The 14151-nt window shown below is 31.2% G+C and overlaps 1 protein-coding gene across 2 annotated transcripts; it reads right to left on the reverse strand.

Moving 5' to 3' along the window:
- Positions 1-8110: 8110 nt before the first annotated feature.
- On the reverse strand, positions 8111-12676 carry LOC124355399 (procathepsin L-like). Of its 2 annotated transcripts, XM_046806525.1 has the most exons (8): positions 12649-12676; positions 11939-12040; positions 11052-11204; positions 9577-9762; positions 9261-9446; positions 8977-8982; positions 8466-8631; positions 8111-8374 (listed from the first exon to the last, which is right to left on the reverse strand). In XM_046806525.1, exons 2-8 carry the CDS (start codon positions 12032-12034, stop codon positions 8166-8168), a joined length of 1002 nt encoding a protein of 333 aa, XP_046662481.1. In that variant the 5' UTR covers positions 12035-12040; positions 12649-12676; the 3' UTR covers positions 8111-8165. The 2 variants fall into 2 exon arrangements, with proteins under 2 accessions (XP_046662481.1, XP_046662480.1); XM_046806524.1 differs by lacking the exon at positions 8977-8982 and having other exon boundaries at positions 9255-9446.
- Positions 12677-14151: the final 1475 nt, after the last annotated feature.

A 14151-nucleotide genomic window follows, 5' to 3' on the forward strand; every position in this document is an offset into this window, starting at 1 on the left:
CAATATCTTTTACACAAATATAATTTACAAATTATAAAAGGCAATACTACGTAATTACGTTGGTATTGTGTAACTTCAAATGTTCTGATGATATGAAAATATGGATTTTAGGGTTATATGTTAGGTTTATATACTGTTTTAGCACATTAAAATATTATATTTAAGTTTATTTTAATAACAATTTACTATTTTTACAAGGATACAGTTTTTTCGTCCTTCTTCTGTGAAACCATAATATTTTACTTCTAAAATGTAAACATAGAAATGTTTTATGAGCTTGAGCATTATTACCACAATATAACCCAGTTAAATGAGAATATAACACTGCTTTTTAAAACTCGTATATATGTTTTCTTTTTTTGTAACATTAAAATATAAACTTTATGTTCTCATTTGCATCTTTATTGGAAATAAACATATATACTGTACAAAATGATGATATTCTAATAATATTATAGATTCAAAAGTGACTTTTTTGTTTGTTTTGTTTTCACGTAAACAGTCAACGATCTGTTGAAAATTTACATTATCATTCAAAGGATCCTTACTAAGAATATAGGTCCCCTTAAAATTCAATCTTGGTCCGGAAAGGTGATAAATATTCATTTAAAGATCGTGTTTAATGTAATAGGCTCTTCTATTTTATTTAAACATTTTACCATGAAAAACTATCGTACCTTTAATTTAAATATTGATAACTGTAAATGTGTGCCTATTTGTAGTCTTCGAACCATAGAGTGTGCTTAAAAGTAACTATTGCTATTAATTTAACGTTTTCACACCTGATAATAAAATTGGAACTTTCAGTAAAAATATACTTTTAATCGCACTTTTTTAGAACATTTACTATGCAGCACATATGTCAAAGACAAAGATACTGTCTGGCTTATACTATAATTTTAATACTGTTATAAAACCAATCTTGTTAGTTTCTATTATTTTACAGAAATAAGGTTCTTAGTACTTTGTATGTACATAGTGGCTTGATTGGGGTAACAAAGCAACCTCAAATATGGCACCGGAATCAACCTTATACCGGAAGTAAATTACAATAGCTAATATTAGACGATTTGTGACAAAAGTATATATATATATATATATATATATATATATATATATATATATATATATATATATATATACATTAAATTGTATAAATGGCAAGGGCCTTATTTAATTTCAATTAACATTGAATCGCAAAAAGTACTTGCTCCGCCGGGAGTCGAACCCGGATCTCTCACTTGCCGGGTGAATGTGCTACCATTACACCACAGAGCGCTTACTTTTTCCGATTCAATTATTTTGTATTTGGCCGTATCTGTCACATATGCGTTTAAATAAGCAAACTAACATATGATCGGAAGACCAAATACCTGTCAAACGACTTTTATTTGCATTAAATTGTATAAATGGCAAGAGCCTTATTTAATTTCAATTAACATTGAATCGCAAAAAGTACTTGCTCCGCCGGGAGTCGAACCCGGATCTCTCACTTGCCGGGTGAATGTGCTACCATTACACCACAGAGCGCTTACTTTTTCCGATTCAATTATTTTGTATTTGGCCGTATCTGTCACATAATATATATATATATATATATATATATATATATATATATATATATATATATATATATATATATATATATACAGGTTGAGTCAGGAATATGGTAAAATATTTTAAGACGTAACTGTAGAGCTAAAGATAAGAAAAAAATGTTGCATAAAGGTAGGTCCGGAAACGCTCCATTAGTGAGTAGTGGCTGGCGAAAGATTTTGCTTTATTTTCAGTTCATCTGGTGAAATTAAGCGATTCTGAAATGTTTTGTTCTTACTTTTTAACTCGAATAAGGTGTATTTATAAGTAAAGTCACCTGAAAAATAACATAAAACCACTGTATAGGTTGTAATGTGAACAGTTTTTGAGAAAAGTATGAAATTTGCCAAAAATACGTATAATAACAAAAATACCGTCTTAAATGTCTGATGTCCAATAACATTGTTAAATGACCAATAAACAAATTGTTTTTTCCTAATACAGATTGTAGGGAATTTAATTCTGAAAACAAACCATAATAAGCAAAGTTAACTAAATGTGTAAAAAAGTTATGAAATTGACTACTCACGTATTACACTACACAGCAAACTTGTGCTGTTTTATAATAAAGGAATAATGATATAGCTTTAACATCTTGCTATAGCACCGGATTAGCAATTAATTTTCAATGATGATTCCAAGCTCTTTCTAGTAAAATATGAAGATTCCTATAAACAATTATGGCCACATTATTTTTGTTATAAGCGTCTGAAAAATTTGCCCAGTGTGCAGTGAAAAGGAGAATGATTTAATACCAATTTTATATTGCAGACTAGGAAGCAGTCTGATCGGAGGTGTAAATTTTCAAAATACCTCTCCATGCACTGAAAGTAGATTACAAAACCCGAAAGTAGTCGCTATTTAAGGGGGTTCGGTATGCCCTATCCTTCACATGTTAATTTGGCCAATTTAATGTACCTTTTTCTCAGAAACCTTTAAAGCTATCATCATCAAACTTTAGGACACTACTATTTAGACCTTTGTTAACATGTAGAGCGTAAAAAAGTTAAAAAAAAGAAGTTTTTATTTAATTTGTTGTAAATAAAAAATTTATTATTTTTTTGTAAAATAATTTATAATTATAATTTTTGTAATAAAAATTTAAAATAGATTTTTATAATGTTTTCCGCTCTAAATGTGTGTACTGGTCTTAAGTACATGTGTATTTTTTTATGTTAATCTGATCAGTGGATCTTGAGAAAAAGGTACATAAGTGATAAAAAAGTAAATTTTCGGGAAATCGCAGCTAAAGGCAACACACATCAAATAAGTGAATTCACTGACCTTTATTATAATATTAATGACATCCAGCTGCATAACTAGGGTTATCAGGATCCTTCAACTCTTCCCACTGATCTTCCAGCTTCCTCTTGGCACTTGAGCGAGCTTGCCTTGATTTTTTTGCGACTTCGGTAGCCATGCGTTGAGCTTTTTGTAAGCGAGCTATGTCCAGCTTTTTCATTGTTTCACAAAAATTATGTCCAACAGTCATTCCAAGATGTTGTAAAACCATACATTTTGCCATATTTCCTTTATTGCAGGAACTTATGGCATCATACACTCATAAGTGCAAGGTGTGTATGCCAACAAAGACAGTTTTTGGCAAGCGATTACTTGGTTTACGGACTCAGTTGGGTTTTGTGACTTACCGTGGAGACATTTACGAAGCAAATCAGGTGCACTTAGGTCTGTAAAAATAGGCTTTATCTTGTTCATGATGACAGCAGGAAGGTGAAAATGTTTGGAATGGTCATAAGTTTCATTACAAGCCATAGCCTTTTGGTACTTGCACCAACTTTCACTCCCTATTGGGCAAAGTCCGTGTTGAGGATTTGTATTGCTGGATAGCAAATGGTAATACTCAGCCCAAACAGCTTTTCGCATGTCTTCTAAATTGCTTGCATTTCTTCGAATTGCTAGACCATAATATTTTTGTATGGCTAATATGGCAGCTTCAGTCAGTCTGTTCCGACCGCCTATTTTTTTTCCACCGGTTTGTTTGTTTTTTTCCCCTCTTTTAATTTTAAAATCTTTAGGCGAGTCCCCATGCGCTTCTGCACATGCCCAATGCATTCTAGTTTTTTCACCAGGCACTCATCACAATAGGGCTTGCTTTCCACAACACTAAAAAACCCTTTCGAATCCCCATCACCTAAGTATTCAACGTAGCGAACATTGTAAGTGGGTAGGGACCGATGGAAAATCGCACGAGCTCCGACAACTTCCATGCCTCCGCTTACTCCCAGATAGTTTGCACTGCACTTATCACTATGTTGTCCAATTAATTTGTCTTTACAACGACAATACTTAGATAAAATCTCTGCATCAATTACCTTACCGGTATCCACAGATGTTGCAGTGATTATACCATTTTGTGATGTATGGCCTCGCTTTTGCCATGTCCCGTCTATGGCTACTGTCAAATCCCTCCTACCTTCATTTATAATCACTGATTCTTCTACTGCTTCCTTCAAATCTTAAAACAAACATCTTCAGTCACAGACCCTAACAGTTGTGTGTAATTCATAAACCGTGATGGAGGAGAGGGCAGCAGATTTAGTACGCCACATAGTGTAGCGGCATCCGTCTGGCCTCTGCCAATCGTACACATGCCATACACCAATCTTACATTTATGTAATATAATTTTGTATCATCATTAGGTCTATTTTGCAAGACTAAGGAGTTTTCATAAGAGGCCAGTGTCTTTTCATTGCAACCTTCACATGAAAAGTTCCCCGAGAAAAAAAGGCCTACACGATACTTGATTTTAAAATCGATCGGTTGATGACACTGTTTGAATACTGCTATTTGAGAAATTACATTTGTAAGTTTTTTAAAATCAACAATATCATTTTGGAAATTAGGCTCCTTATCAGTTATGTTTTTATAATTTTGACTGATATTACCTAGTTTCACTTTTGAAGCACTAACAACATCATCTGTGTCCCTCATTATTCGGCGTAGGACTAGGCTCAGTTTTACTCAACTAACCTATCTTCCACAGTTTCTTCCAAAACAACACCACTACCACTGCTTTCACACTCTACAACTACTTTCTTTTTGTAAAACTCACTTTTTCTCTTCTTAAAAATTCTATTACTTCTAGGCATTTTAGAAATCAAATGCGTTCTACAAACAAAATAACAGTAACTACAATCCACCAAACAGAACTTGTTTTGTTTACAAACACAAAATTTGTTTATTGTAACTGAAGACAGTTATAGACAGCTGTATTTTTTGTTAGTAGACAAGGCAGGTGTACCAAACCATAAATCTAAATCATAGTTTGGAAGAATACAACTGTGTTACTATAACAAATACTTCAGTTGCAATGGAAACACTAAATTGTTGGCATGTAATATATTTTTCAAAATAAAAATAAAAATAGTTCCCATCATCGGATTTTAATATTTTTTGCATTAAAATGTCAGGAATTAGTCATAGAATAATAAAATATTAAAACACGAAAATTTATAAAAATTTCATTTTTTGGATACCGAACCCCCTTAATTGAAATAGGATTTTCTGTTCCATATTAAACTTTTAAATAAACTTTTCATACTATGTATTCATTAATGTGACCTCAGAGATATCCAACTATGAATCTTCCATTTGGTACAAAGTTGTTGAAAAAATTAGGCTTCCCAGACCTATATATGTGTACCAACAAGGTATTTTGTACTAAAGAATCTTTCTAAATTTACTTAACTAGTATTGCTTAATCTTACACAATATTTGAAATAACTTCTAGTTACGACTTCACTTAATCTGGAGAACCTTCTTACGGAAAGTAGAAGCGTGCCACGAGGTACAGTGCATTTTTAAGGTTTTTTCATATTTATGATTTGTCTGTGCTGTATTTATTTCGATTAATATAGAGATAGCTCTTCACTACGATTCATGTTTTTGATTATGCCACTTTTCTGGTGAAAACTTTTGCCATCATCAAGCATCGGGAATGAAAAAATTATTAAGGCTGTTGGTGGTAATGTAACATCCAGTAACATACTAAATAAAAACTAATTATTCGAACATGTTCTGACCTTAAAGCTAAACAAGTGCACTGTTTGAATTAACGCTATGATTAGTAAAAATGAGCAGAGAAAGCGAACCTTAAGATCAGCTCAAAGGGAAGCCATCAACTCAACAGGTGGTTTGAGACATACTGTGATGTTTCCTTCAAGAAAAACATCATCTAACAAAGTACGAGATTATAAGTATTTTATTAAAAAAAACGGGTAATTAATATGTGATCTGTATATTTTACTGATTTGTTCGAGCTGTAAGAGAGCATTTCTTAGAATATTTCTTGAACGACTTTTTTCAGCCTTTGACTGAAGTGTATTTCTTCGTATGCTTTACAAAATTTACATGCGCTTAAAATATTGATCTGTCGTCTTATTATAGGTTATTACTAGAACTGTGAATTGAAAATCTTAAACCAGTTATTTCTTATTTCTTAATAGGCTGTTAAATTACCGCTATTCTCATTATGTCTGTATTTTAACATTGAAGGTTAGCCTGAAGTAGGCAGGTATATGAACCCACTGATAAACGTACAAGTTGCTAGCAGCCACGTTATATTTGCACATCCTGCTTCTTATATTAATAAAGTTTACTAATTGCAGTAAACAAATTTTAACCTAATATAAAGTTTTTATCTAAGTTTTTGCAGTGAGTGTATTTTGAAACCATGTACACTAAGCAATTTTATTCAGTTTCTAACAGTAAATCCAACCTATCCTGACATGAATACTAGACAGTTCAAAACAATGTCATCTATATCTCATGAGTGTAACTAACTTATGATCTGATATATCCTGGTCTAGTAATCAATCATCATCTTATTGCTGTTTCATTGTGATCACGATCGCCCCTGTTCAGGATCATCTAACTTTTGCTCCTCGCTGTTGATTATTCATACATACTCTTCTGTTTTTAAACACAACATAAGTTACCAATCGTATTTTATTTTTCCTATTTGTCCTAATAGCATAACGTGTGATTACGCCACAATACGTCTCGTAACAGCCTTCGCTAACTTTGAATGCATCATTTAAAATCCGTATTGATCATTTCATTTTATAGATGTCCTATAGACAGACAGATAGGAAATAGTACAAAACAAGGTTTCATCCTTCCGGCAGACATATCCTTTTTCCTCATTATATGCATCATGCGTACCATGCATGAATGACGCTTAGATTAAGTTCATAGTTAGACATACACCAACATAAAGTTCATTCTTGTCTATGTAACTTTAACATAAAAATTACATTACTGTTAAAATATTCTAACAGTATTACACACATATAAAGCTAATGTGTGGCAAGTATATAAAGATCCCTTTTTCAGGATAATATAGCGTGTATATTCTAGAATATAACAGAAATATTAACCACTAAATAATCTTAGTACTAGTATTTTTGTTAATTATTACATATTTTTGTATTTTTCAAAAATAACTATTTTGTTGAGGTATTTTGTTGAGCTATTTTGTGACTTTTATTACTTAATTATTTGAGGTTTATAAGGATTCACAGTTTTATAAAATTGTACATACTAAATTGACATACACACAATTGAGAACTATTTACCATTAGCTCCTTATTTATGTGGAATATAATTTTCAATACATCATATTTTGTTACAGTCGATGTTCATAGCCGTATTTAAATTTGAAATATTACCAAAAAAAGAAACTTTTAATTAAAAGAATAAATAATTTGTATTTAGTCAATTCCAAAAGATAAAATGTTATTTTAAGTTTAGAAATTATTTGTAAACTGTCTTACACTGAAAAAACTACAATTAAAAAAGTATGTAATGTAACGTGTAATAAACAAGACTTTTTCAAAATTTAAAACATAAATACTACGAAAAGAACTGATATTGTTCGAAAGATATACAGCCAAATTGATATCTATCTCTTTAAGTATCATGTAACCTGCTGGTGTTTTTTTTCAAATTTAGTTCATTGTTGAAGTAATAATTTATTCACTCATAATAGACCCAAGCAGAATATTTAGAGGTTTTCTTACGTTTCAATTTCTGAGACAAAATGTTATGGTCCAATTCCTTTTCATCGTTCTACGGAGAGTCTGTCACATATTTGTGATGATTACATATTACTGTTTAATTTCAAGTACAAAATTATTTTTTAAAATTACATATATATTAAATGATATATTCACTCTCTGTGGTATTGTAACTAAAAAAATCCTCAATATTAAATTTGTGCGTGTTATATGCATTATGTAATAATTTAAAAATTACCAATACAAAATATAAAAAATGCAAGTAATTTACTAAAACTATACATTAAAATTTATTTTGTTAATGTTTTAAATTACCTTTATGGTTTTTTAATTTAAAAAACAAAAATTCATAATAAGTTTATACCTTGACTAAAACGGCAACTCTATAGTGCATGTCTATGAAGAGTTTTCGCTTAAAGAGTTATTACAATAAAAGTGTATTATAATTTATATAAGGTAAAAAATAACTAATATCTCAATGCTCAGGTAAGTTTAATAACTCGGCCATATATCATATACAAAGGAAGTAATTAAACCTTGGGATAGCTAGCGGCAGTAGCAATACCGCACATGTTATTGTGGTTCCTAGCCATCATGGCGTAGCCGTTCATGCCCCAGTTACTGCTCCAGGAGTTCTTTACCAACCAGTAGGCACCGCCTTTCTTGGTCGAGCCGTAGCCAACAGCTACAATGCCGTGGTTAAGGGCAGTGGAAGAGCAGTCAGGATTCTGGTACACTCCTGGACAACAAGAGGACATTACGTAATGAGGAAAAATACAATGTTAGTCGAGTTGTCACAGGTGGAGTTAGTTACTGCAGTATGAACTTACCACTCTTGTAGTGTTTAAAGGAAATGTGGTCACCGTCAATGGCGACTGAGATCGGCCCAACCGTGGCCACAGCCTTCTGCAGAGCCTTCTCGCTGCCTGAGGTGATGTCAACATATCCATTGTCGGTGGCTCCCTTGTTCTTAGGGTTGTAGCGGCAAGTGCCATTCTGTAAATTAAAACACGTATATTTTTTAAATTTGGAACTGTAGGTATCTGAAATTCCAGTGGAAACATGGAAAAAACATGAGGATGGGAAATGTTTTCTTTGACCTAATATTTTACTATAAATGACAGAAAAAAAGATTGTTAATATGTTTTAGCACTGCTATAATTAAGTGCTACGTATAAAATAAAGCGAAAATGTGCTTTTTTAACTAAGACATACATCAAAAGTTTTTTACTAATTCCAATCACATCCTATCAGTTTGTATAAAGGCTATTTGCACAATATTAGCGTGTCCTTTAGCAAAATATAAGTTATATGAAGAAGCAAGGAATATTATTTACGTACGTAACCCTCGTAAACAAAACAATTTAGAATATTATCTAGGACTGTTATAATTAAGTACTACACACAAGAGTTAGCGCAAAATGTGCTATTGTTTTTAACTAAGTTTAGAATGATTCCAGTCACATCTTATCAGTTTGTTAAAAAGATATTTGCGCACAATTATCGTGTTTTTTTATTAGGATAATATATAAGTTATAAATAGAAGCAAGAAATATAGAAATTAATAATAAAAGAATAATTTAAATTATATAAATAAGAAAGTTAAATTATGTACGTACTTTAGCCTCGTAGGGGTAAGATGCCTCTGTGTCAATGCCCTTGTTCTTTTGTACGTAAGTGAAAGCCTTGTCCATGAGACCACCGTGACATCCATGGTTTTCTTCAGCAGTTGAGCAGTCCATAAGATTCTGTTCACTGAGTGACACCAGCTTCTTAGTCTTCAGGTAGTGTTGACCCTCGAGACTTCCAGTCTGTTTAACACAACTTCACTTCAAAACGGTTTTCTAGACAATTATATCTATTTGCTTATATACAAGGTTGAGATGTCAATATATCCCTAGTAATCTATAGTACATATTTTATGACTGTTCAAATACTTACAGCACTGAAAGCCCAGCAAGATCCACAAAATCCTTGGTCCTTGACTTCAGTGACAGCTCCTTTCTTCCTCCAGTCCAAGTTCTTAGGGAGCTTGACGTTCTCTGAGTCGTCGAATTTATCTCCAATACTCTCGTATCCCTCTGGGCGCTTGTAGCCATTCATCATTGTCACAAACTCCTCGGTGGTCTGTGTGGGAGTTGAACGTATGTATTTGTATTAATATATGTTTATTTTGGACAAAATAACAAAATAGACTAAATACTAGCTATTGGTAAAACTTAATTTATTTTACTTGGCTAGTCAATCTAGACTGAGGGTCAATTAGTAATAAATTTAAAACCTTTGCTTACATTGAATGAGGCTTTTGTATATTGAAAAGGGCTATAAGTTTATGTTAAGTGGTTAGTTGCTGTAAATATTAGAACAAGATAGATCACTATCCTAATTGTCGTGGATCGAAACCATGGAACAAAGTTTAGGGCCTAGATATTTTAAACTCAAATGTTTTTTTTACAAATACGTAATTAATGACCATTTTGTAAATTTACCAATAGATAAATGTTCTTCAGCACGCTTTTATGTCACCGAGATGAGGGCTGCTCGTCGGGATGCGTTCGCCTGTTAGTTCTCGTTTGCTTCTGTGAGTGAGGCTGACGTATATTCCGCGTTTTCGAGGATGACTAGTAATGCCGTCAAGAGTGATAATATAGCCCTACGCTTTTTAAACGTCATCTTACCAATCATACTGCCTATTATAGTTGTTATTTTTTAGTGTTCTTTGAATTCTTCTGCATTACCCTGTGTTTGGGGACAAGCACTGTTTCTCCCAATAAAGAAAACTTGTAACTCTCAAACTCCATCTAAAGTGATTCAATGCGTATAGGCTTCTTTTTCTTCATATTGAATTGTGTTGTGTATTTAAAAATACTTATAAACTTTTCTTTTGTATTTTAAGTTTTTAAATCATTTTATATATAGACTTTTACTTTAACTTCATTTCATTTAATATACGTAAGCAATTTTGTAATTTTCTATATAAAGTATAATTTAAATTTAACCGCAAATTTATCATATTAATGTAAGTTTATTGTACAATGTATGAGTTTTGAGTGGTACATGACTTGATAGCTGTATCTCCGCCTTAAAATAAAAGCATTTGTCATATAACGTAATAACGTATTTTTTTTATACCATTCCATGTTTATATGTTATGTGCATAGGAACTTTACAATTTCTATAAAATCTAAGTAATTCAACTGCACGGTATTAAAAATATATTACTTTTCGTGTGAAAAGGATTGAAGATATCTTTGGTATATACAATTTTAAATACAGGTCAATATGTTGAAAAATCATAAAAAACATTTGTGCGATAAATTTAATCAGCATAGTGTCTCACATAGGACTAGATATTATCGTATCCTACTGCATCCTATCATTATTTGTTGTAAACCTATAATTATTTATTTACTTACCAAATCGGAATATTTATTGATTTCAACATCAAAAGTAACTTCGCCTTTTTCAAACTTTTCATTGTGCTCTCGTACAAACTGCAGGTTTTCCAGGAAAATATTCTTTCTTTTCAGTTCTTCTTCTGGTGTATCGTATTCTCTTTCATGGGCCACCTAAAGTACAGGTTTCTATTAGATTTGAAATATAATCGTCCCAATGTAATGTTACCTATACATATATCATTTTTAATGTCTTTAGCAGTAAATTAATATCTTTGTTTGATATTTTTATAAATGTTTGGTCTTTATTAGAAAGTACATTTATAAATTTAAATACAAATTTGAAAAATTAGATATTTATTTAATACAATATTCCGATGAAGGAACAAACTGATTAAGTAAACTAGTTTTAAAAAGTAACAGGTAACATGAGCTAATATTATGAATTAATTTAATTCAGGTATATAAATAAGAATTATTTTGTGGAATTATTCTAAAAGTAATAACTTTAATATTATGTATTTTTAATATTATTACATACCACATACATTTTTAAATATGCTATACACTATAATATTATTAGTTTAGTAGTCATTTTCATTACCCTTACTAGACATAAACATAAACCCTTACTAGACAAAATCTATTTTGACCTAGTTGATTTTCAGACTGTAATCTATCAAATGAATCCATGTTTATAGTTCTATTACCGTAATATTAATAAGAAATTTATTGAGTCAATTAATATAATCTAAATGCAGTTGGAGACAGCCGTATATCTTCCAAACTCTTGCCAACAAGATCTGATTGTAAACACGAGATCATAATCATGCTTTGTCGGAAAGAGTTCACTACTTACTCTATACAATTCTGCATTACCTTTGTGGTCTAAATGTATTCTGCCTTACCTTGAACAGTTCCCATTGGGCAAGATCTTCCTCGGACACTTCCAGAGGATGAGAAAGGGCGACGGCCACTAGGGCAGAGAGAAGTAAGAGTTTCATGTTTACCTGGAAACAACGGATTGATCTTCAATTTGTTATTACTTAACAGCCACTACATTATCGTATTGCATTGATCTAATAAACGATTATTATCGTGAAAAAATCTTTGTATTTTATTAAATATATTTGTATAAAATTATATCTTAAAACGTTCAGTAATGGACCTGAAAACTAAGAATGCAAATATAAAATTTTAGATCCGGTTTAAAATTTCGACAAACTAGTTTTATATTTATCATAAAACTTAGAAAACATTGTCACCACAAATTGTTTGTTCTTGTGATATACATGAATAACTTAAATTTAATACTTATATTTTATATAGTAAAAGGTAATTATATCATATTATATTATATTTATTATATATAATATACATATAAGTATATTCCGTTTAGGTTTTTGCTTCAAACGCCATAAAATTTAATAAATATACTGAATACAAAATGTACCAATGTACCATTATAGGTATTCATCTCAGATAGTAGGTAATAAATATTAGTTTTTGAATATTTCATAAAACATTTACAATGCTAGAAAAAATAACAATTTCGATAGATATATATCGTAGAGAAATACTGTATAAATTTTGCAATGAATCAAACATCAAAACTCACCTTAAACTGTCTCGACCTCAACACTGTGTGAACGATGTGTAGTATGGATTCTTTCGAGCTTCTGTTTTATATACAGTTTTGGGTCAGACGGCCTCCAAGAACTATCTTAAGTGCGATGGACATTCCCAGTTATTCGTTGATAATACATCAGTCAAGAGCACTTCACCAATTTGCTCTTTATCTATACCCTGAATCTTGTGAAATAAAAATCTCTGGGACAATACGCTATAGATTCGCTAAGGTATGCCTGAAGCGTTATTCTTGGAATACACAAGATGTAAGATTTTCTTTATTGTTTGGAAATATTCATTTACTCGTGGTTTATTTTAGCTAACAAAACACGTATAATCACCAGACAAAAAAAAACCATTACTCTTATGTTATTTTTGCAAAAATTAGCCCTTCATTCTAAGACAATACCCAACGTTACTTTAAACCATGCAGTGTATGTAACTGAAACATATTATATACTTGTGCTATTTGGAAACAAGGATTGTTTTTTGTTCCTAATTAGTTCCAATATATTTTACACAAATATTATTTACAAATTATCAAAGGCAATGCTGCTTACCTTTGTATTGTGTAACTTCAAAAATTCTGATTATATGTAAATATGTATTTTAAGTTTAATAAATGTACCCATATACAGTTTTAGCACTATAAAAAATTATATTTAAGTTCATTTTTATAACAATTTACTATTTTTACAAGGATAAAGTTTTCTCGCTATTCTTCTGCGAAACCATAATATTTTACTTCTAAAATATAAGCATAGAAATGTTTTATGAGCTTTTGTATTATTACCACAATATGACCCAGTTAAATGAAAATATAACACTGCTTTTTTAAATTCGTATATATGGTTCTTTTAGTTTACATTAAAACATATACGTTATGTTCTCATTTCCATCTTTATTGGAAATAAACATATATACTTTACAATATGAAGATATTCTAATAATATTGTATATTCGAAAGTTTATTTTGACGTGACAACGTCTTAAATTAGGTTGCGGCTCGGAGTCACTCATGAAAAAGTGTAACGCCCGGTAACGTTACGATGCCCGTCCAGTGGGTCCGCCGCACGGGATCCGCACGGGATAAAGCAGATAACTGTGGGTCCGCCGCACGGGATAAAGCAGATAACTATGTTTATTCGTGAAAATGTGGAGTGCTTAGATTCGTCATTTACAACAACTACAACAATAAAGGTAAATGATTGTACACTGATATTTCATTATCGTAAACTATGATTGATTGATTAATTGTTAGATTGACACAAAAGTTGAGAAACTGAGTTTATAGGTTATGTCATACTATTGACAAATGTTGATAGTGTTAAGTAAATTATTAGTTTAAATCACTCTGCAATCAATCGTAATTCAGTCGATTGAGAAGAAACAGCGCGTATTGCTAGTCAAACATTTAAAATAACAAATTATAACCTCTAACCTGTCATAACAGTGCGACCAAACAAACGAACTAAACCGACCAATCACCACG

Source organism: Homalodisca vitripennis, chromosome 2, assembly GCF_021130785.1.
Source record: "Homalodisca vitripennis isolate AUS2020 chromosome 2, UT_GWSS_2.1, whole genome shotgun sequence".
Classification (NCBI taxonomy): domain Eukaryota; kingdom Metazoa; phylum Arthropoda; class Insecta; order Hemiptera; family Cicadellidae; genus Homalodisca; species Homalodisca vitripennis.

Bases quoted from the DNA above. Each gene is read 5' to 3' on its own strand.
- LOC124355399 (XM_046806525.1), bottom strand. From the start codon at position 12,034: ATGAAACTCTTACTTCTCTCTGCCCTAGTGGCCGTCGCCCTTTCTCAT. The intron at 11,205-11,938 runs GTAAGGCAGAAT...CCTGTACTTTAG, and splicing joins CCCAATGGGAACTGTTCAAG to GTGGCCCATGAAAGAGAATA. The intron at 9,763-11,051 runs GTAAGTAAATAA...ACTCCCACACAG, and splicing joins TCAATAAATATTCCGATTTG to ACCACCGAGGAGTTTGTGAC.